We start from the raw sequence: 24,476 nt of genomic DNA, 5'->3' as shown, positions 1-24,476 counted from the left end.
CTATATGAAGGCTTCGATAGTTTTTACTAATTTTGGGAGTTGAGATGACTGGCCGCTGAATAGAAAAACGTTTTTTATCTGCCTTTAGATGAGCCAAACGGATCAACGTTTCTACATCAAAGGTTGCCATTGCGGGCCTGCTAGTTAGAAATATAAAGAGAGCCTTTCAACAACAACTTTAATTACCTACGGCAAGCTATAGGAATAACAAGCTCACTAACCAATAAATTTTTGTAGGAAATATTCCATCTGTTTTATCCTCTTCTAAATCATTCTTTAATCTTGTATCATTGAAGTGGAACTCACTACGCTTGTACCTGGGAGATACGAGTGTAAATTTACAGGTATTCAAAAGTTGATTGAAAACGTTTTTGATTGCCGAGTCAACAGCACTTCCTCTCCAACAAGCTAGCACATGGCGTTATTTCCGTTTCAAATGACCACTGACCCGTTGAACTTAAATAAAAAGTATTTGTGTTTCTGCAAAAATCATGTACACTTATTGTATATTTACCGACAACTATCACTATACAATATTATAGTGTTCTCTCACTCCGAAGTAAAGGTAAAGTTTGTTGCTAAAGTAAAAATGATTGGAGCATAGCAAATGACGGATTTCCGTTTGTGCCCTCCCCCCAGTACGTTATGTACCCCCCCTTTACAGCACGTGTCATCACATAGTAATTCATTATGTAAAAATATGGCACGTTCGTCTGGGGGTGCAAATAATATGCACCCACTAAACTGGGGGCCACAAACGGAAAAGATCCCAAATGACAAGGGACTGAGAGTTGTCCTTCGAGAGCAATTTGTCCGACGTTAGTCGGTTTATGTTTTAAAAGACAATGTAGTGACTTTTTTTAAGTGACAATGGAGTGAGATAAATATATCAGAAGAGATGTCATCCCTCAGGTACCAGCACGATGACACAAATTATTTCATCATCCAGCCAGATGCAGCAGAAGAAAAGGAAGAGAATTACAGCTGGACAGCTCCAATTTACCTCACTCACCTGTACAAACGACAGCTGTCATCTCAGTTGCCATACGAGACCAGCTGGTGGAAGCCACTCGAAAAGAAAAAGACTGTTTACGTTGCGCTTGTAATGTGTCTACACGTAGGCGTTGACCCCCCTGATATCATCAGGCCAAGTCCTTGTGCAAGAATGGAGTGTTGGCAAAATCCACTTCAGATAGCACAGCCTAAACCAGCCGAAGTAATCGGTTAGTATAATTCTTTATTATTGCCAGAGAATTTTCAGATTGTTCCGATCGATTAGCATTAAAATGTCAGCGCAGTGTAATTTACGAGAGAAGTATCATTATATTTTTTTCTAACCTGATTCTCTTGGTACCAAATTGAATTTCTGTACCGAAGCTGCTAAAAGAGTAAATTAAAGTGATCTCCGCTTTTTGAAAGCTATTGACGGGAAAGACTCCTTTTGTAATGACTCATTTTCAGTAGATGCTGTATATACATGTGAAAGTCAGTGCAACAAACTTTCGTACACAGGCTTTGTATCACTCAATGTTCAGTTCCCAATACATTCAATTGAAAATGAAACAACAAAAACAAGCAACTCAGTAGAAGAGGACAAGTAAAAATTGATAGTTGAGGTTAGCAGAAAACTTAATTCAATGAGTTAATTTTGTAGTATAATATTCCACAAAAATTACGATGTAAATGTCTAGTAGAAACTAGTAGCTTTTAGCTGACTATTTACGGGCTTTATCGTTGCTTCATCTATGATCTTACAGAAGCATTTCTCCTCATCGATGCCATAAATGCTCTCTACATTTTTAAACAGAAATCTTGCCTTGAATATTACAAAGTTTTGCCCGTCATTATGCAAAAGTTAAAAACTCTAACAAAAGTTAAAAACTCATTGAGGAAAAGGCGATCAAACCTTACATGGTAATACTTACAATACAGGGTGTCCGGATAGCAGTGACTATTCAACTGATAGATCTACTCCGTTATTAGAATGTCATCCATAAATGGAACCATCGAATCACTGAAAGTGTAACTAGAACGGCTAAATGAGGATCGAAGTGCCTTTTGATTCAAAAATGTCTTCCGTGTAGTATTTCCTAAGATTGGTTTTCGCAAATGGATTGAAACATCAATTGGCATTTCTGGTCGAAAAAAAAAACAGTTTGCTAATGTATATCATGACAAAAAATTTCAAATGTAGACAAGAAAATACTAAAACTGAATGGTTCTTGTAGATATGGTATCTTAAGGGTCTCATGGTATCTTATAGGTGCTCTAATAAGTTTCATTAATAGCCGCAAAGCGGTAGCTGAGGTTATTTTTGGCCTTCTTTCTTTTACTACTCAAAGGTGGAGCGTCTTTTTTGATCGATAAAATTTTGGAGTGTATTTAAAACAGGACGTAAAAGTCAATACGGCTGAACGAATTAGGTGTAACGGCTGAACGACTTGAAGAGCAGAGGGAGGAGAGAATTTGTGTGTGTGTGTGTGTGTGTGTGTGTGTGTGTGTGTGTGTGTGTGTGTGTGTGTGTGTGTGTGTGTGTGTGTGTGTGTGTGTGTGTGTGTGAGAGAGAGAGAGAGAGAGAGAGAGAGAGCGAGTAAAGTAGTTGTGAAAAATTTTTTGCTAAGCCAGCGAAATATTTTGATCACGTGCAGCTTTTTAGAAGCAGTTTTTAATTGCTCTCAAACGAAGTTTATAGCAATTATATTAGTCCGTTTGGCATTTTTAATGCAATTTTTCGCTTGACCAATTTTTCGCCTAATCCATTTGACTTTTCCTCCTCTAAAACACAATAAATAGGTAGCCGCCAGGGAGCATTAAGCTCTTTGAGCCTTTCAGCTCAACGGTCTCCAAGTATGCGATTCACAGAAACTATTTTGGAGATTTATACTTTGGTGTGAAGGGCGGTTCTTTGAAGTTGTTCCCCCTTTTACTTCACCCAGCCCCTGTACATCATTCAGGCCGTAAGGGCCCCGTGCAGCCAAAAGCCGCCCTCCCCCCACTGTCTCGACCCACCCCCATCAGTTCCGGGTGCACCCCCCCCCCCCCCGCTGCGCTCACGCTCCTTCAATTAAGCTAAAGCTAGCCTCACTAAACGGTGGCTAGCTACTGACGACGCCAACCCTTCGCCGGTCTTTTGAAAGCAATTCGCCCGAAGTTAGTCGGTTATGTTTTAAAGTTTTCTCTTTGTATTTCGGTTAAAATTGTTGCTCTAAACCACATGAACAAATAATTTTCAATATAAATCTCAATCATATATAAGAGTTATTTAGAATTTTGATCTGCCTCTGCGATTTCGCCTTTTTGGACGCTTTTTAGAGATTTTTAAACTTTTTTTCCAATTTGTTGTGTCCGGGGTGTTTTTTTTTATTGAATTCAGTTCTGATTGATGAAGTTGAATTTCTTGACCTATTAATTTTATTCTCCCTTGAAGTCTGATTTAGTAGAAAACAGTCGAATTTTAACAATGTTTTTCAAAGAAGTTTCAGACTAATTGGTATTTTTTTCTGAGATTCCGAGTATTTTCCATATTCAAATAGTTAGAGTTGGCTGTAGGTTTTTTGTTATTACGTGAAAACATTTCAAGGTTTGATGGCATTTGATTTATAAAAGATTTACATTCTGCAGTTTTGTAGTTCTCACTTCTTTTTCATGTTTTAATTGTTTTCCAGTGCGCTCGTGTGTCGTGTGGTTGCTCAACGAATAAGGAGGAACTGCCTAATGTGTGTTGAAGACATCTATTGAGAGTCTACCATTTTTAGAGAACATTAAGAATGTTACAGGTTTCTTAGATTTTGTCAGTCTTTTGCTCGGTTTTTCTTTTGAAATGTTGCGTTTGTCATCTGTTTTTGTAAGTACTGTCTTCCCTCATCTTTACAGTTTTGCTATCATTGCGGCCCTGTTTTCACCTCATCTAATAATTTGATAATTTTGATATTAGTTCACAGCTTGTTCAAAATTTTGTAATAATTTTGACTTCTGTGGGCTATATCATTCTGTTCAAAGTGATTTTAAGCAGCAGTTGGCCAGAAAAACAATCTAGATTAAGCTGTTTTTAGCAAAATCAAAATCAAAAATAGAAACGGTTTAAATCCATGGAACCCCGTTTTAGATGCCCGCTACTTGAACTTTGATCTTAGAAATCTCAGTTACTATCTATAATGCTTATTCGTGTTGATACTTGCTTCTGTATCTCCTCATTAAAAACAGAATTTCTAATTACGGAAAACATCAACATAATTAATACTTTAAATTTTTTTCGCACAAAAATCTACGTCATTTTCGTCCTTTCAATCCGAATCGCGTGTATGGGAATCACGGGCAGCTATTTTCCAGCAATTTGCCCGGTTTGTTTTCGAACATAACAAACCTGTTTTAATGAACAGAAATTGAGTACATTACACAGTCTGTTTTGGAATATTGTTTTTGGACTCATAAAATTTTGCCAAAATTTTGTTTTATCTTTGTTTAATAGCCGCCGTCAGCCTCTCACGGCTATTATTTAGGCGCTCTCCGTTTTTAAATTCGCTTTAACTTTTGATCACGTTTTTCGTTTTAAATAAATCACCATTTTCACATTTGACTTCTGACTAACCTAGCTCACTGTTTCAACTCATTGGATTACGCAATATAGTGAATACGCTCAATGTCAGAAGAGCAAAATTAAAAGAAACGGGATAAACCGATAAAGTCCGGTCATTAAGTCATAGTGCATTAGGTTATCAAAGTTCTTTAGAGCGATTGCTAGCTGATATTAGTATTAAGTTTATATGTACCCCTCAGTTTAGAAGCTGAAGTAAGTATAGGTTTAGAATCTAACTGAATCCCAAGACTGAATTAGAACAATTTTTGATAAAAATTTTGTCAATTTTTATCTCCTTTTTTCTTTATCTTTTTCAATCCCGATGTTCGTCTAGCCCGTCAAAGGTGGCTGTTTTTCGGCAATCTGCTTGCTATGTTTTTTTCTACGAGTCGATTCCTGAGTCTTCCGGCCATATTTTTTTATTTCGTCGTCGTGATTTTTGTTACGACCATACGACGTCACTATCACTTCCAATCTGCTTTTTGTTGTTTCTTTAATACAATTGCAACTGAATTGCGTGCGGAACGTCATTTTCACTCTATGTGGAGCTAGTGTTTTTGTTCATTCCCGTGATTTATTTTTGGTCACACAGCTTACCTCTCAAAAATGACCTCATCACTCTCAAATTAACTTTTTTTCTCTTAGTTCAAAGAGTTGAGGTCAAATGAGTTCGTGGTATTCTAATTGAAGGGTATTTGATGGCAGCTAATAGATGCAGCAATTAAGTTGAACAGATTCTTAATCAGAATATAACAGCTCGGCATTTAACACCAAAAAAACTTTTTTTATTAAATGCCGAAATGTTATATTCTGATTAAGAATATGTTCAACTTAATTGCTGCATCTATTAGCTGCCATCAAATACCCTTCAATTAGAATGCTACGAACTCACTTGACCTTAACTCTTTGAACTAAGAGACAAAAAGTCAATTTGAGAGTGATGAGGTCATTTTAAGAGGTGAGCTGTGTTTTTTACTTTCTTTTCGAGCCTGCAGATCTACAAAGCTATTGCGGCTATTTTCTGCTACATTGCCACTGATGTTCAAATTATCTGCTCAAAATGCTTAAGAAAGATGTTCTTTTTATTTTAAAAAAGATTTTCCTAATCTTTTAATATCTATGCAACTTTTTGAGCGATTGTATAAGTCTAACGTCAAGAAGTCAGCTTTCATGCTTCAGCGTATTCTCGCAAAAATTTGAGAATGGATGGAGATGCAGGACTGTATCTCCATCACCTCATCGAATAATTTGATTCGCTTTACATTAGTTCACAGCCTGTTCAAAATTTTGTGTTAATCTTTTTGACTTCTGTAGGCTATATCATTCTGTTCAGTGATTTTAAGCAGCAGTTGGCCTGAAAAACAATCTAGAATAAGCTGAGTTTTTAGCAAAATCCAAATCAAAAATAGAAACGGTTTAAATCCGTGAAACCCCGTTTTAGATGCCCGGTACTTGAACTTTGATCTTAGAAATCTCAGTTACCATCTATAATGCTTATTCGTGTTGATACTTGCTTCTGTATCCCCTCATTAAAAACAGAATTTCTTAATTATGGAAAACATCAACATAATTAATACTTTAAATTTTTTTCGCACAAAAATCTTTTACGTCATTTTCGTCCTTTCAATCCGAATCGCGTGTATAGGAATCACGGGCAGCTGTTTTCCAGCAATGATCTCGGTTTGTTTTCGAACATATGCTGTTTTAATGGTTTTCGAACATAACAAACCTGTTTTAATGAACAGAAATTGAGTACATTACACATTCTGTTTTGGAATATTGTTTTTGGACTCATGAAATTTTGCCAAGATTTTGTTTTTATCTTCGTTTAATAGCCACCATCAGCCTCTCACGGCTATTATTTAGGCGCTCTCCTTTTTAAAATTCGCTTCACCTTTTGATCACGTTTTTCGTTTAACTTAAGTCACGATTTTCACATTTGACTTCTGACTAACCTGGCTCAATGCTTCAACGCATTGGATTACGCTATGTAGTGAATACGGTCAATGTCAGAAGAGCAAAATCAAAAGAAACGGGATAAATCGATAAAGTCCGGTCATTAATTCATAGTGCATTAGGTTATCAAAGTTCATTAGAGCGATGGCTAACTGATATTAGTATTAAGCTATATACCCTTCAGTTTAGAAGCTGAAGTAAGTATAGGCTTAAAATCTAACTGAAACCCAACACTGAATTAGAACAATTTTTGATAAAAATTTTGTCAATTTTTATCTCCTTTTTTCTTTATCTTTTTCAATCCCGATGTTCGTCTAGCCCGTCAAAGGTGGCTGTTTTTCGGCAATCTGCTTGCTATGTTTTTTTCTACGAGTCGATTCCTGAGTCTTCCGGCGATATTTTTTTTGTTTCGTCGTCGTGATTTTTGTTACGACCATACGACGTCACTATCACTTCCAATCTGCTTTTTGTTGTTTCTTTAATACAATTGCAACTGAATTGCGTGCGGAACGTCATTTTCACTGTATGTGGAGCTAGTGTTTTTGTTCATTCCCGTGATTTATTTTTGGTCACACAGCTTACCTCTCAAAAATGACCTCATCACTCTCAAATTGACTTTTTTTTTCTTAGTTCAAAGAGTTGACGTCAAGTGAGTTCGTGGCATTCTAATTGAAGGGTATTTGATGGCAGCTAATAGATGCAGCAATTAAGTTGAACAGATTCTTTATCAGAATATAACATCTCGGCATTTAATTTTAAAAAAGTTTCTTTGGTGTTTCTTTTACTTTCTTTTTGAGCCTGCAGATCTACAAAGCTATTGCGGCTATTTTCTGCTACATTGCCACTGATGTTCAATTTATCTGCTCAAAATGTTTAAGAATGATGTTCTTTTTAATTAACAAAGATTGTCCTAATATTTTAGTATCTACGCAACTTTGTGAGCGATTGTATAAGTCTAACGTCAAGAAGTCAGCTTACATGCTTCAGCATATTCTCGCAAAAATTTGAAAATAGAAGGAGATGCAGGACTGTAAAAAAGTTAGCTATAGAGATTTGATCAATGTGAAAAGCATTCTCTAGATCTTCCAAAGAGAGCGATGACATTATGTAGGCTAAACGTTCTTTCCCCATTAAACGATCCATGTTTAGTTTAAGCACTGCGGAGTTTAGGAAAGAATTTCACAGTGGGTGAGCTGTAAAATTACTCCACCTGCGCACGCGAGACAAGTTCAATGATGACCAGGCTCTATTTTGTGAAACAAACTACCCGTCTTCGTGCATAATATCCACGGCTCATATGCCAACGTACTCAAGGAAGTTTGCGGCGATGTTGAAGTTGAGCCCTGTTTTCAGACTTTGATAGGGGAATACTTCACTCATAGATTTATCATAACCTTTGACGTCAATTAAATATTACAGCTAGGGGTCTTTTGGCTGTTGTCGCTTGATTGAAATTCTTTTATCTTGATTGAAATTCTTTTATATAAATGCATCTGTGATTCATTTGAGTCGAGAAGACAAAGCTCTATCCTTTTTTTGTCTGTACTGGAGGAGGTGGTCCTTATCGGGCGAAAGCCATTCATGTTAAGACTGAGAAAATGGAATATTGTTCCTACGTTATTACGTATATCAGGAGAAACCTTTACTTGCGCTTTTTCGTAGGTCTTTTTTCTGTCTCTGCGTCGCAAGCTCAAGGAGCCGGTGTCTCGTTCTTCAAGCAAGTGGAATCATGATTGAAGATTGATTGTTATTGTGTTTAATCATCTTATATTTTCTGTCCAAATCTCAATTCATAATGTGTTTGCTGTCAATTTTTATAACTTTCAAATCTTGTTTTTGCTCCGCATATGATGAGTTTTGATGCTGACTACAATATACTTTTTGATGTAGACGTATGCATAACAGTTGACATTCCGCGCCCTAGTTAACCTACTACTTTTTAGTGGAGGGAATCGAATTGTTCAAAAACAGTATTTTCAATTTAAAGAATACAAAAAAATAGTTCGTAGTAATAATTGTAAACACGGAGAAGAAATAAATTGACAATCAGCAAACTACTCGTGTTACGTCACGCGAAAATTCAGCTACGACAACATATTTGCCTAGAGAATGCAAATTAATATACTGTAACAATTGCTGAAGACCTATAAACTATTCAATTAGAAATCAGAAATCCAGGCGAGTTAATAATTTTAAAAGTAGATTTTCAGAATCTAAGAACATGTTATTAATTCAGCACAAACAACAGTCAGATCAGAAGGGTCATCAATAGGCTTTAAAGGATCCTAGTCAAGTGACGCCTTGAAATAGAATTGAAGAATTTTGATACCAGGTCTTAATACGTGTGTAAATACCCCTCGGAAGGCGTCACTTTTTATTTTGTTTTAATCTTTTAAAATGCATGATACCTGCCTTAAGAATATGAAACTTGCCTTTCACACCATCTCCTACAAGTTTAGCCTAGTAACCGAGCCGCTATCATTTGGATATGTCAAGATCAGCCAGTAGAAGTCCTCCATGGTACATGGAATGGCTGAGTGCGCCTGTGGAAAAAGAAGTGTTTTATTAATACAATGAGATCCAAAACTCAGTCTTAACAAGAACTGTTTTCTTACGTTATTTTTTTAAAACTGAAACTCTTTCTTAATGTGTATTAAACTTCTTTAACCGAATGGTTGTACATAAATTGTAAAATGCCCCTAGGAACGCGTCCGGAAAAGCCTCAATTACTGCTACTGATTTTTGAACTTCTCTGTGAAGCCAGTCTCATTCGGCTATCCAATCAATGATGGATGCTATATGTGAACCTATTCATTCAGCGGTGGGGAGAATTATTTTGTAAAATCTGTTTAAGGAAATGCTTTGCACCAGCAGTACGAGAGAATGCAGCAAAGAGCTCGATACAAAATTCTAACAGACCCAATTAGTGAAACTGTATCTAAAGCTTGCGTACAGCTCAGGAAAAATGCAAAAGATGACCGAGTACTTCTCCACTACAATGGCCATGGGGTCCCAAAACCAACAGCTAATGGAGAAATTTGGGTTTTCAATCGCGATTTCACCCAGTATATACCAATGTGCGTTTTGGATGTCAATAAATGGTTGCAAGGACCAACAATGTATGTTTTCGACTGCTCAAATGCCGGACTGATTGTGGACACGTTCAAGAATATCTGTCTTCAAGCAGATCCGAGTCTTGACGTAATTTGTTTTGGTGCATGTGGTCGGGATGATATTTTACCGATGAACCCAGAACTGCCAGCTGATCTTTTTACCAGCTGTCTCACAACTCCAATCAAAATAGCACTCAGGTGGTACTGTATGCAGAATCCTGACTGTTTGCCTCCTGGTATTACAGCAGAAAGTACAGATAACATTCCAGGAAAAACTACGGACAGGCGAACACCGCTGGGTTAGTGTTTCTGGAGTGTTTCATTACAAAACTGCTGTAATAAATGATCTTCGGTTCCTACTTATCAATTATTTGTTCATGGGAAAGTTATACGGGAAACGTTTTAAAGTTATAAAACGTTATTTGGAATGATTAGAACGGTTAAGTTCTAACTGTGATTTTTTAGAATGTAGTCTAAGTTACCAATACTAATTGCAGGTGAGCTGAACTGGATCTTCACTGCAGTGACAGATACAATTGGGTGGTCGCTGCTTCCAGTGGCCATGTTTCAAAGGCTTTTCCGTCAGGACAATCTCATAGCTGGACTCTCCAGAAATTTCTTACTTGCTGTCAGAATCCTTAAATCATACAACTGCACACCTTGTTCTGAACCCGATTTCCCTGAAGGTTATTGGAATTTTGTTGATCCTAAAAGTGGAAAGTGTTAATCTAAGGATATCTTTGCGTATGCGTGATGTACTAGAGCGAATGCAAATTTTTGTCCGTCGAAAATTGGCCAACAATTGATCTTGAAAATCAGAATAATTGCATACCTGTCATGTTTCACCGAGTCAATAAGGAAAAAATAAAAGCTATTTTCCTAAGCAGACCTGACAATCAATGATTAATGTTAGCACAACTTTATATGAGTATATAACCATCGATCATTTGTCAAATTAAAACTAACAATTGCATTGGTACAGAAAGATAAGCATCGCATATCAACAACTTACAACTTTTAAATGGCAGATACCTATTGTAGCGGCCAGTTCTACCTCTTATTACGTTGTGCCAACTGTTATCAGTGCAAGAGATACGCATTAGTTTCCCGTTGGGCCGGGTTTGAGTTATCTGCTTGACTCAAGTTAAAAATGATAAATGAGGAAACCTTAGTTTTATTAATTCATGATTTTTTAGACACTGCCAATCACCCGATGTGGAAAGCGTGGGACATGGTGTGCGACTATTGTGTGAAGCAGCTACCCTACATTTTGTCATCAACCTCATCTCAGACCAATGGACAGCAGCAGAACCCTTCTTCCGCTCCCACACCTCAGGACCCCACATCCGCAGCTGGTGCCCCGGGTGCTGGAAAGGAGAGACGCGAATACGTCTTCAGCTCTTTCTTTAGTGAACAACTGAAGGCGTTTGAGACTTTCCTGACCCAGATCAGAACTACCGGCTACCAGAAGCCGATACTTCTTCCAATTGTGCTACAGGTGTGTTGAGAACCTTTTCCTATGTCTTGTGTTATGGCCCAATTCAAAATTAGCCACAGGGAAGCTCATTTTATTCTGTCATCTATTTTTGGGACGTAATCCGTTTGAAATCTAAATGCATTTGGCAATTAATTGTTCTCAAACGAAGTTTGGAGCAATTATATTAGTCTTGTTGATCTTATGCGATTTTGCGTACTACCAAGTTTTTGCCTGATAGTTTATTTTTCGTCTGACCATGACTGTTTGTGACAAAAACTGGATAAAGAGGTGAAATCTGGAGGGCACTAGGTCACTCAGTTCTCTAGAGCTTTTGTGGTCTCCAAGTGTACAAATCACTGGAACTGCTGAGAAGATATAAAATTATGATGTGAGGCGGTTTAGATCTCCGCAATCCACCCCACCTCAATCTACCCCTAACAGCGTGCGGTTACTCCCATTGAGACCTCTAATGCGCTCATCCCATGACCCTCCCGCGCAGCTCTACCCCACAATGCATCCCTTTTTCTACTAATCTTCCCCTTCTCTCAGTTCAACTTAAGCCAGCCTCCCTAAGCCCCAGCTAGCCAGATGTTCAAATTCTCTCAGACAAAATTTGTGACATTAAGCAGTTCTGTTAGAGCTTTACGAGTCTCGAAGCTCATGAGAAGACCAAATCATGGTCTAAGGGAGCCTTTTAGCGAGTTAGACCCCCTCTCTCACTCCACTCCAAACACCCCCACTCCACGCTTGGCCCAAAGTGAGACTCATATTCCGCTGGAACCCTCAGCCCCTAACGCAGGGGCCCTTTTTCCATTCTTCTCCGTTCGACAGTCGTCTGAGATAAATTCTTCCGGCAGTAGTCTGCACAATTACAAAACGAAACATGGCTGATATAAACAGAGCTAAAATGGTTTTTACCTGATAATGAAAGAAACTATTGAATCCATTATAAAAAATTTCAAGATCTGGAAGATTTGTTTTGCGTCAAATAGTTCTTTTGGTGGCACATGACTTGCCTCTCTCAAAATAGCTATTGCTTTCTTTAATATGGGGTGTTTAGATCATTTGAGGATGATTGTAGGTGGTTAGTTGAAGGTAGCTGCAAGGAACTTCCTAAGTTAGACAAATTCTTTTAAATCAAGGTAAGAGCAATCGATTTAAAAAAACTTACTTTTATTCAGTCTGTTGTTATCACCTCGTCTACGTTGGTTTTTTAGGCTACTCATCTACGAAGCAGTTGCAGCTATTTGTGCAATAAATCTATTGTTTTTTTTCTGGAGGATGGGTGCCCGAGCGTTAAACAGTGAAGAGAATGAATGAAATTGATAGCGTAATTCAAATGTTACTCAAGTTTTAACGTAGCGCGCTTTTTTAATTCATTGCGTGGTATAGGAGAGCTTTTGACCAAGTTATATTGACAAGTGGAACTTCATGTACCGGCTTCGAATGGTTTAATTTGATTTCGCCTATCATCCACTGTAGTACATGATGCTTTATAGTAGTAAAAACAGGACGCATGAATGGGGGACAGATGTATTACGATATTCTTTAGCAATAATAATCATTTTAGGGGACACTTGAAATATGCACCCCCATCCCCTACTACATAACGGTATCATGTACTACTATCTACGAAATTTGAACTGAAATTTTTGGTCTGATGTCAAAAATTAATTTCGCCTAATCAAACTTTTGTTCAATCCCCTGAATTCAATTAATCACCTATTCAGCTTCAAGGTGAATAAAGAACCATTATAAAGGAGGAATGTCGCTCGTTAAGGAATCTTTTCGAATGTCACGAGTGAAGCAGCAAAGGAATTTGTATTTTTCAAATTTCTGAAGGTGTTGCGATTAGTTTCTGAATTCAATTAGGTATTTACGTTGCCATCTGTATAACTAACGTGCAGTAAAAATGATTTCGTAACTATAACGGGAATCTCGCCATGTTCACGTTTTTGTGAAATATGATCCAACAGGATGGAAATTAAAATAACTGTTGCCTAAAAATTGCGAAGTCTGTTTCAGGTTATTGAGCACTCAACGGTTAGCCACTACCGTTTTCGGAGAGGCTAATTTGAGAGAAAGAAAAGTATTCTCAATTCATGCCTGTGTTGTACCAATGTCGCTACAGATGTTGCGGCTCTACTTTTAATTCTTGAAAAGTTGCCGAATCGATGATTTTTAAACAACTGTGATCATGTCATTGTATTATTAATAGCCGCCTCAGCTTCTCGGCCGGCTATTATAGAGCTCCTATTTTTTACAATTCAAAGGATTTCAATTGTTAGTGCGCTGTCTTTTTTACGACTCGAAGAGGAGTATTGGTTTTCTTAAGGTTTTTACGACTCGAAGAGGAGTATTGTTTTCTTAAGGTTTTTTTACCGGAAGTACTATTCGTTCAGATAATGTTTTGACCTAAAAGCAAAAGTGAGTAAAATTCTCGTGTGAACTATTTTTTTCTGAGCGAGAGAAGTTTTTTGATCATGCGCTGCGTTTAGTGAATGACTTTTTGACTTTGAAGTCACATATAGATAACCGTTTTTAGCCGTTTTTTCGTTCAAGTGGCCCATTTTTTTTTGTAATTAATAGCCGCCCTCATCTTCTCAGCCGGCTATTATAGCGCTCCTAATTTTTTTTACTTCGTCGAACAAAAAAAATGTTTTGCTTTACCTCATTTTGCCGCTTTTTCAACATTTTGCGTGAAATCTTTTTGACTTCCCTAGGCTAGTTTCTCTCTTCTCTCATTCTGCTAAAAGTGATTTTGAAAATCAGTTGCTCAGCAGAGCAATTCAAATTGAACAGAGTCAGTATAAAAAATTGAAGTCAAATAGAAACGGAATAAACCCATAAAGCCCAATTTTAGATGCCCGCTATTTGAACGTCGTTCCTATAAGTCTTAGTCACCATCTCGAATGCTTTTTGGTATTGATGGTAGCCCCTGTAGCCTCTCTCTAAGAAGCAGAAGTATGTTCAACTACGAAATGCCAGCAAAATAAATCGGACTTAGAAAATATTTTGTACAAAAATCTTTTTTTTTCAATATCTTCTATTCTTTCAATCCCAATCATGCTTATTGGAATCAAAGGCGGCTATTTTCCGGCAATCTGCCGGGTATGTTTTGGTTTTTGTAGAAATAGTTTTATTCGATGCTATATTGAAATTTAAGCCTCGGAAATGGATACCACAGTGTTTTGCAGGACCTGAAAATGCGTTTGAAGTTCAAAATTAGCACATATTAATAGATTTTTTAGTTAACTTTTGGCTTTTTTCTAGTAATTTCTTCATTTTTGGATCTTTCAACCGTCTTTTTGTCAAAAATCAGTTAATATAGCAACCTTCTTTTGATAATTGATATACTCAACGCCTCTTTCTACCTCGATGTATTTTTTTAAATAAAATTGTACATATGCTAATGCGATTTTGGTAGTTTTTTCCAATTTTTCTCAATTTTTTGTTCTTGTTGCAGTTTTAATTACTAGAAATAGTCTTCTTGTGCAACAGGAGGGACTTTAATTTCGTCTCAAAAAAATCAATCTTTTTGGTGTTAGGTTTTTGAAAAACAGTTAAAACTTTTTTTCATAAATGTAGTCTGAAAAAATTATTGAACATTTTTTGCCAAATGTTTCGTATATTTGAATTCTGCTTTCTTTTTTGTTCCGTTCGTGAGGATGAATCTATGTCTCGATTGCTGAACAATAAAATGTTATCCTTTTGTTTTTTTTTTCAATTTAATTTTCAACTTTCAAAAATTAATCTTTGTTACGGTGTTCCTTAGTTTGTGTCGATATTCTTCACATTCTAGTTTGTATCACTCCTGCGATGTCCTGGCACCTACTTTTAAATTCGTTAAATTTGTTTTTTGTATTTGTTAAAAAATTGAAAGAATTCAGCTTTTTCTTAGATTTTGTCATCTCTTCGGTTTGTGATTGATTTCATTCCACAAGGCAGTACTGAGAGCTTGCTAGAAAACTTTTCCCAAAATTTTCACTTATCACTATTTATTGCACGTTTTCCTTGGCGTTGGTATTGTTTCTAAACGATTTTTTGCCTTTGATTATAATTCTGTTGTTTATGTCTTTTTCTATGATTTATTTAGTTTTTGAATTATTATGAAGTCATGTTGTCTAGAAAATATACGTCAAGGCTGAAGTTCGTGTTGGTTTTGTCTTAATTGCAGAGATTAGGATTCTAATTGTGGTTTTCTGATTTTTAATTTTCAGCATTCTTTTTGGAAAAATTTAACTTGGATTTATCTGCGGTTTGCTTTTGCGACCTTTTTGACATTAGAATCATGAATTATTTGAGCGCACTCGATAGCTCTGTCAGCTTTTTCAGACTTTCAGTATTTTGACCATCCTAATTATTTCGGATTTTTTCATTGTTATCAGTGGTTTTCAATAATATAGAATTTGGCTGCATTTTTTCTTGGTGAGTAGTTTAAGTTTCACCAATTTTTAGCTCAGACCTGGAGAGGCAATGAGTTATTGGTTTAACACGAAAGGTAGTTGCTTCAGCTCTAATTGCGGTTTTTTAAGAAATTTTGACGCTTCGAGTCGCTTCCCGAATTCTTCCGGCTATGTTTTTTTTACCGGAAGTACTATTCGCTCAAACGCTGTTTTGACCTAAAAGCGATAGTGATTAAAATTGCCGTGTGAACAAATTTTTTTCTGAGCAAAAGAAGTTTTTTGATCATAGGCTGTGTTTAATTATTGACTTTTGGACTTTGAAAAGAAGTTTTTGACTTTATGGCACATATAGATATCCGTATTAAGCCGTTTTTTTGTGTAAGTGCCCCAATTTTTTTTGCTGGTAATTTGGATATTTGTAAATTGTTTTTATTCGATGCTATGTTGAAATTTTAGAGAGCCGGAAATTGCATTTCAGGTTCAAAATTGGCACATATTTTTTGATTTTTTAGTTAGTTTTTGGCTTTTTTTCTATTAATTTTTTTATTTTTGGATCTTTCAGCCGTCTTTTTGACAAAAATCATTTCTGAACGCCTCTTTCTACCTCGATGTAATTTTTTTTTAAATTTACATATGCTAATCCGATTTTGGTAGTTTTTTTCCAATTTTTTTCAGTTTTCTTGTTTATATTTTGGTTTTAATTACTAGAAAGAGTCTTTTGTGCACTATGAGAGACTTTAATTTCGTTTCAATCGAAAATCAACCATTTTTTGTCTTGAAGTTTTTGAAAAACAATTAAATTTTTTTATAAATGCAGTCTTAAAAGTTTTTTTGCAAAATTTTTCATTTTGTATGCTTGAATTCTGCTTTTTTTCTTTGATTTTTTGTGTTCAGAAGAATCAATCTTCGTCTCAGATGACAAGTTGTTTATTCTATGTCGCGAATGCTGAACAATTAAATGTATTCGGTTTTTTTGATTTTTTGAAATTTGATTTCTAACTTTAAAAAATCATGAATTATTGTCTGTTTATTACGGCGTCCCTTAAAATGTGTCCAAATTCTTCAAGTTCTAGTTTGTATCATTCTAGTTTTTTCCTGGCACCTACATTTATATTCCTTCTTGTGATTCAGTTGTTATAAAATTGAACGATTTCATCTTTTTGTTAGATTTTCGTCATTTCTTTTGTATGCAATTGTTTTCATTCAACATAAGCCAGTACTGAGAGTGTGCTACAAAGCTTTTTCCAAATTCTCCACTTATTACTATTTATTGCCATTTTTACCGGCATTGGTATTGGTTTTAATTGATTTTTTGCCTTTGAATATTATTATGTTGCTTATGTCTTTTCAATGATTAATTTAATTTTTGAATTAGTAATAAATCATGTTGACAGCATATAAACTACAAGGGAGAAGTATATGTTGTTTTTGACAGTAAATAGAAGTGCAGTAATTAGAAATCGAATTGTATTGATTTTCTGATTCTTAAATTTGAGATTTCTTTTTTGAGAAGTTCAGCTTAGATTCTCAGATTATTATCTGCCGTTTGCTTTGGCGATCTTTTTGAGATTAGAATCATGAATTATTTTAGGGCAATTGATAGCCCTGTCAGTTTTTTTAGCCTATCAGTGTTTTGACCATTCTAGTTATATCGGACTTCATCAATTTTTAGATCGGACCTGAGGAGCTAATGAGTGTATGGTTTAGTACAAAAGGTAATGACTTCAGTTGCAATTACGGTTTTTTTGTGAAGTTTTGACGCTTCGACTTGCTTCCGGAAATCCTCCGGCTATGCTTTAAGATTTTTCACGCTTTTTTCGGCCTTTTCACGTCACTGAGAAGTCAAATTAGAATTAGAGAGGTGATTTTGATCACACTGAAATAGTAAAGGGAGCAAAAAATTGAGTATGTTTGACGCGTTACTTTTTTCAAAGTACCTTTAAAGTGGAGTGAGAAACTGGTGTTTGAAGAATTTGGCTGTGTTGATATTGTTTTTTCAGGTACGTCAATTTGACTTCTGTTTTAAGAGTTTCCTCTTCTTCAGTGCTTTTAAGACGGCACATTTGTGCTTTAATTGTGCCTGTTTGACATTCCTTGAATTCATTAAGAGGCATCTAAAAATTTTTTGACTTTGCCGCTATTGGTTATCATAAAATATTAGTGAATTTTAGATTTTGCTCCTTTTTTCAAAATTATCGGTTGTATTATCACTTATTATCATCAATGACAGGTCTTATTGGTTGCTAATGAGACATAAAAGAACCTAATGATTGGCTCCAGTTGATAGCTAGTGGTTTTCATGACTTTGACACTACTTTTTCTCAAAAATTTTGATTCATTTTTTTAGATCTGCAAGTATTTTTGTACTTTTTGGCGTCTTATCATTTGTTCTCATCGGGGTAGGTCACTGTTGCTGCTAATAAGGGTTAAGTTTATCGATTCGATCGTTTTTGCTCAAATCTAGCGCTTTCTATGACTTTGGCACTGTTTTCAATAGTTCTTATCGAAGTTTTTGAGTTTTGCTAGATTTTCTTTCAACTTTGTCGTCTTAACTCTTAGTCTCATTATTACCAGGTCTCATTGTTGCTAAAAAAGCCTAAATTGAAGCCAGTCTTTCGTTTCATAGCTTTTGTGACCTATACGTTTGTTCGTTTTAAAAAAATCTTAGTTTTTTTTTTAGTTTTGCTAGTATTTGTTGTACTTATTGCTGTCTTACCACTTAGTCTCATTGATGACAGGTCTCAACGGTGATTGTTTGGGACCTAATTAATTGATATAATTGTAGCGTTCAGTAGCTGTTGGGTTCTGCGAATTATACTAATTGTTTTTAAAAAAAATTAAGCGAGTTTTATTGCGATTTTTGGTTATTTTTTGTCTTATCATTTAATATTATTTGTGAAAGGATTCATCGACATAATGACAATTTGCTAATGAGAAATAGAGGAATGTAGTTAGCAGTTTGAGATAATAGCAGTTTTTGAATTTGATTCTGTCTTTTCAAAAAATAAAAGTTGAATATTTATTCTTGCTTGTTTTTGTTGTTTTATTGCTTAGTCTCATTAATAACACCTCTCATTTGCCTTTTAAAGCGGAGTGAATGATTGTCGGGTGATAAATTAGTACAATTCTCTAAACGTATTTCAGGACTTGTGGTGCTGTGTTTTTTTACTTCGTCGAGTAAAAATTTTTTGCTTTACCTTTGTTAAGAGCTTGTTCAACATTTTGCGTGAAATCTTTTTGACTTCTCTAGGCTAGTGTCACTCTTCTCTCATTCTGCTTAAAATGCTTTTAGACAGCAGTTGCTCAGCAAAGCAATTCAAAATAAACAGAGTCGGTATCAAGAACCGAAATCAGAAATAGAAGCGGAATAAACCCGTAGAGCCCAGTTTTAGATGCCCGTTATTCGAACTTGGTTCTTATAAGTCTTAGTTACCATCTCTAATGATTATTGGTATTGATACTAGCTCCAGTATCGTCTCACTATGAAACAGGAGAATGTGCGACTACAAAATGACTTCAAAATAGTTCGCTCTTCGTTTTTCTACAAAATTCATGTTCTTTTTTATTATTTTCTTTTCTTTCAATCCCAATTGTGGTTATGGGAATCAACGGCGGCTCTTATCCGGCAATCTGCCGGATTTGTTTTACTGTGCCATTGTGGCTGATAATTAAACAATAATTTTGACACTGTTTGTAGAGTTTGTCAAACCTATTTGTCCGACTTAAATATGTCGCGTGCTCCTAAGCAAGACTAATTCAATTAGTGGGTCTCTTAGTTGGTCCCTGTAAGAATGATTTCAATCAGTTTCTTTTTCTCAGAATACTAAGCTTAAATTTTAACTTCTTACCTATTGGTGGACAAAATTTTAATGTTAAATTGAATTTGAAGTTAAATAGTAAAAGTTCTCTCGAGCAAATTTGTTTAACTTTTATTGTCCTTCTTTGAAGTCAAGTCCTTTTTATAAACAATTGTCCGTAGATGCTATAATCGACACACAGCAGAAGGCATTCGTAAATTTGTTAATAGTGCCGATGTTAGGAATTTCAATTAAAATGTGCCCTCCTAATTTTGAAAATATAACTACGCAAAATCTTGAATTACGTGAATAATCATGCAGTTGTTTGTCTGAAACTTTTTACAAACTATTTAGCGCTAGAAATATATCATCTGTTATTAAGGTCTGTAGATATATTATTCTGAAGAATTAATTAACTCTAAATCAAATGTAGCCTGGATGCGTTTCAGGTGCTTCTAGCCCAGAACCACAGACCTCGTGCACTGGAACTCCTCAAACAGTTTTTGGACGTGGATGTTCGTGCAGTTATGTCGGCAATGAGTGTGGGCGTGTTTCCCTACATCGCCAGACTACTCTCAACCCCCTCCACTGCTACTCCGGACACTCTGCCCCCTCTTCTCTGTATATACGCCAAGATAATTGCTCTGGATCCCTCCTTTTTCTCCTCACTTGAGATGACCAAAGAGGTCTACATCTCCAGCTTTAAAGTTAGTCATTTTTCAATCTCACTTTTTAGAATCCGGATTACTTCCGTTTCTTTCTGCTTCTCTCCTTCACTTTCAAACTTGATGGCTGTATATTATTGGCAAACACGAAGCGCAGAATTTAATGAACGCATGATTTGCAGTGTTAAGTCCGTATTTTGCTGCTTGGTCGCAGCTCACCCCTTCAACGTACCCCCACCCTCACGGTGTTAATGTTGTCATCTGTGTTTAAAAAATGAGCGGAGCATTGTTTTCTTCCTGTTGTTTGCTGACCGTTAAGGACATATGCTAGCAAAAATTTAAAAAATATAACATCTTGGTTGGTCAAGGAAGAATAAGTTTTTTTCAGGAAATAATGTGCAGTTCATCCCCGCCCTTCAGCATAATTCACAAAACCCTGGCTGCCTACGTCATTTCTCGGCTGCTGAACCACTTGCCAGAAGTGAGAGCCATCTGTGCAGAAGACAAACTCAACTTCATCCCGATGTGTGAACAACAACTAATTGAAACTGAATACCCTCTCTTCCACCTCTGGATTGTAATCTGTTTGGGAAGTCTGTGGAAAAGTTGTGACGTAGCCAGACGAGCTGCTCTTCGGACTACTGTACTGGACCAGCTTTTTGATATGTTACGAAGTCCGCACGAGGAGCTGAGAACGGCGACGTTATGTGCGCTTGGGACCTTTATCCAGAACAGCAATTTGGTTAAAGAAAACAGCGCTAACTACACGAGGAGTTACAGCAGTATTTCGTCCGAACATGGCAAAGAAGCTTCTGTTAAATCAGTTATGAAAAGCGATGCTCAAATGGATGATACTGATCAAAAAATTGCCTATCAAATTATAAGGTGCAAATTTGATATCAGCGAAATGGTGCGAAAAGAGCTCGCAGTATCGCTTGCTCATTTTATTTTAGAGAACGAGAAAGTATTCCAGGCTAAATGGAAACAGCTTGTGATCAACTTTTCAGAAGACTCTATTGCAATGACGGGTAACATGAGTCCATTTTATCGCAAGGGTAGTGAATCCTTTTGTATAGTGAATGGCAACGACTGTGATAGTCATGTTATGTATGTCAAAAGATCTCAAAGTCATCGTGAAAATGACATGACTGTGTCTATGGATGCGATGGGTGTCGACGATGCTGGTGCGTTCCACGTTGGTACTCCACCAGGAGGTTCGTCCAGAGTTAAGAAAGCATCCTTAGCGGGTTTAAGAACTGGAACCCCAGGATTGGAAAACAGAAAAGGCGACAGGCCTGGTAGTCCAGCTACAGCCGGTGGAACCCCTACGACATTGAGGAAAAACCCAAGTATGCCTATGATAGCGGGGGGAACGAGTGAAACCACAGAGTTTAAAGACCTCTGGGATACTTTGATAAGTCTGGTAAATGACCCGAGTGGATCTGTGAGTGATATAGCAAAGCAGGTGCTGAAGCGGATTTCTGAAGCTAATAAAGGAGGTCACGCTTCAGACGACAAAGAGAATTCGCATCCCCCGAGAGGAATTCTGAGAAGCGATAGTTGTACAGCGCCACCTACGAACTCACTCATCCCTCACAGTAGTGGACAAAGAAAGAAAGGGAATTCCTGCGATGACCCGACATCAAGTTCATCCAGAGTTCAACTTGTAGACGTTGATGAAGAACCCCCGGCCAATCACGGCAAACATACAGTCACTTTTAACCAACGTCAAGACGAAACATATTATTACCATAAGGAAAATCCAGCAGGGTATTTTTGCACAGGGTTTGTTGAAGAATACTCTCAATTGATGTTGGAACCCTTCCATAAATGGCCATTTGCCAAAGCTAATGTGCAGCTTCCCGCAAGTGCTACGCTATCACCTACAGAGAAGGAGTCTTATTACAATATGGAAAAGTTGAAAAAGTTTCGCAATAATGCTCGGTGGAGAATTAAAGCTAGCAAACGCAAGCTCGATTTCTCAGTCAATTCTGAGCTTGGCCATGTTTTGGACTCTCAAGAGCAGTTTACTTTTAGTACCGGATCTTCCGTCAAAAACCAGCTCGTATCTTTCCAATTTGAGCCATACAAGAATTCAATTTTGGCCCTGTCGACAAATTCACTCGTTAGTTTAGACTTGGACTCAAAGAAACAGCAACTTTATTATGACGAGAATGCAAACTTACAACCAGTATCTTCGCCGAAAACTTGCGACCAAAAGTTTCTAAGTTTTGACATTGTGAATTCGCATGAAAAGGTCTTGGGACTTGTGGGCAATTCGTTAGGTTGCTTCAAATTTCTCAACTGTAATGAGTCGATTACTAAAGTAAATGAAGTTTCCGCGCGCGATCAAAGATCCGACACCTTGAACTCGTTGCCTGTGGAAGAAAAACCAGGAGTTCTTTGCTCATTTCGTGGTTTCAGAGTCGCGCCTAATCAGCCTCTACAGCGACTAGTTACCTCCTGGAATTGTTGGGCTGGTAAGTTGCTAGCAGCTGCAACTGACCAGACTTTTGATTTAAATTTGAACGCAAAAGCCAAAAACATTGTCAGAGTTTGGGATTTGGAAACTCAGAAATGTGAGCATGAAGTGACAGTTTTTGTACCCGTCACTCGATGTATGCAGCACCTGGACTACTTCGAGAGGGCTCCTGAAACGAACCCATTCGTCCACTACTTTGGGCTTCATAACGGATCTATCCAAACAATCGATATGCGACAGTCAGAGAAGAATAGAATTTTGTACCGTGAACATAACAAACCAATTGCCTACCTCACAAACTACAAGGACCACAATATGATGAGCTATGCTGAAAGTGTTAAGCTTTGGGATCTAAGAAAGCCACATTCGATTGCAACGTACAGACTGCCCGAGAACCATGAGCAGGTGGCGCTATCTCATTTGTCATCCGTTTTTGCGACCACATACCTCAAAAATAACGTCTATTTCGCAGATATCGCGAGACTTGATACTGGACAAGTTTTGTCTACTTTCAAAATCCAGCCTCAAAGCTATTCGTCCTTTTTGTCCGGCAGTAAGCCCCAATTGCAGGATGTGCAACATGTCGAGTTTCACCCGTGCAAGAATCTGATCGGCTTCGTGTCGCAAAATGGCGCAGTTGTAGTGTATAAATTAGTTCACGCATCTTCCCAGGCTGACTAGAAAGATTGCTTGACGTATTTTGGATGTTAATAATATTTGTGTTACAATGTGCAAAAGCTGCCTTATATACAGATATTGTTATGATATTTCGTTCCTTGATTTTTCAATGAATTTTTGCTCGAGATTGAAACTGAGATGAAAATTGTTCCCGGTGATGGGTTCTAAAATGAAAAACGAGAGAAATTTTCGATAGATTTCAAGTCGGAGGATAAAGTGGTTCCAGAGAGGCTCGAACTCTCGACCCTCGTGTTATTAGCACGATGCTCAAACCAACTGAGCTATGGAAACTTGTCTCGGTCTTGCTATGAAGCATGCAAATGTAAACAAAAGTACCTCGTCAGTGGTAACATTTGCAATGTGGATCCCTTGTGAAAGATCAAGAATTTACTATTTTTAGAAGTGCTATTTTATGCAGATTTATACTTGAAATTGAATGCAAATTGGACAGTCGTGTATGTAGTAGTGTACTCTTCATTTAGTTTTGAATTGCTATTATGCTTGTGTAGTTTAAATAGTCGTTATTATTGTTTGTTGTGGTGTATTCCTCCTCTTTTGCTGACAGCTCTTCTCATTTCAATATTTTATCAAAGCATATTTGGACTGCAATTATCGTCCTCTTTTCTATCATAGTATAGACCAGCTTGGTTTAGTTTAAAATTCAGTGAACTTCTCTTCTCACTCAAACAGCAGCAACAGTTTTCTCTGATTCAGTTTTTAGTTTGACCTAATTTAGTTCTAAAATCTACCTAGGGACAATTGCGTAACTTTCGCGAAGGAAAAAATCAAAATTTTTTCCCGCTACAGAAATATTTTGCGTAAACTTTGAGGCAGAATGGAGGTTATATCAAAATTGCTCACAATGCACAGCCATCAGGCAACTTCGGTGGAAGTTTTTAAGCATTCTCAAACGAAGTATTAATTATATTAGTCCTGTGTTAATTTTTGTGCGTATTTCTTTGTGAACGATTTTTTGTCTGACGCTTTTAACTTTTCGGGCTCAAAAACAGGTAAAGCCCGGAGAGCATTAAGTGGCTGAGCAGCTGTCTTAGTGCCTTACGAGTCTCTAAGAGTGTGATTCACCGAAACTTAAGGAGACATAAGTTCGTGGTGTCAAGGATGGTTCTTAATTTTAAACAGTTTGAACCCCCATTAATCACCCCCCCCCCCCCCACTCACAGCCATCTCACCACTCCCACCCTCCACCTGGATGGAGGGTTGACCCCCTCCCAACCCCTCCCCTTGTCCACAAAGCTCCAGCTGGCTGCTTCCGAAGCCAATCGGTCGCTGGCTGTTTGAGAGCAATTCGTTCAACTTAGCCGTTAC

At 37.0% G+C, this 24,476-nt stretch overlaps 2 protein-coding genes and 1 non-coding gene across 4 annotated transcripts in view; 2 read left to right on the top strand and 1 right to left on the bottom strand.

Annotated features, from left to right (window-relative positions):
• Positions 1-24,476, top strand: part of LOC142336269 (uncharacterized) — a 556,260-nt gene that overhangs the window by 5,358 nt on the left and 526,426 nt on the right. The gene's annotated exons all lie outside the window — the stretch shown is intronic.
• LOC142336268 (regulatory-associated protein of mTOR-like) lies at positions 841-23,819 on the top strand. 2 transcript variants are annotated; one of them, XM_075384962.1, is made up of 7 exons: positions 841-1,223; positions 9,387-9,944; positions 10,143-10,331; positions 10,842-11,143; positions 13,148-13,165; positions 19,775-20,032; positions 20,379-23,819. In XM_075384962.1, exons 1-7 carry the CDS (start codon positions 899-901, stop codon positions 23,151-23,153), a joined length of 4,425 nt encoding a protein of 1,474 aa, XP_075241077.1. In that variant the 5' UTR covers positions 841-898; the 3' UTR covers positions 23,154-23,819. The 2 variants fall into 2 exon arrangements, with proteins under 2 accessions (XP_075241077.1, XP_075241078.1); XM_075384963.1 differs by lacking the exon at positions 13,148-13,165.
• Trnai-aau (transfer RNA isoleucine (anticodon AAU)) lies at positions 23,368-23,441 on the bottom strand. Its single transcript has one exon. It is a non-coding gene; the product is annotated as a tRNA-Ile (tRNA).

Source organism: Convolutriloba macropyga, chromosome 3 (genome assembly GCF_964194025.1).
Source record: "Convolutriloba macropyga chromosome 3, txConMacr16.3, whole genome shotgun sequence".
NCBI lineage: Eukaryota > Metazoa > Xenacoelomorpha > Acoela > Convolutidae > Convolutriloba > Convolutriloba macropyga.
The sequence above is the reverse complement of the archived record's forward strand: the minus strand, read 5'-3'. Positions and strand labels throughout refer to the sequence as shown.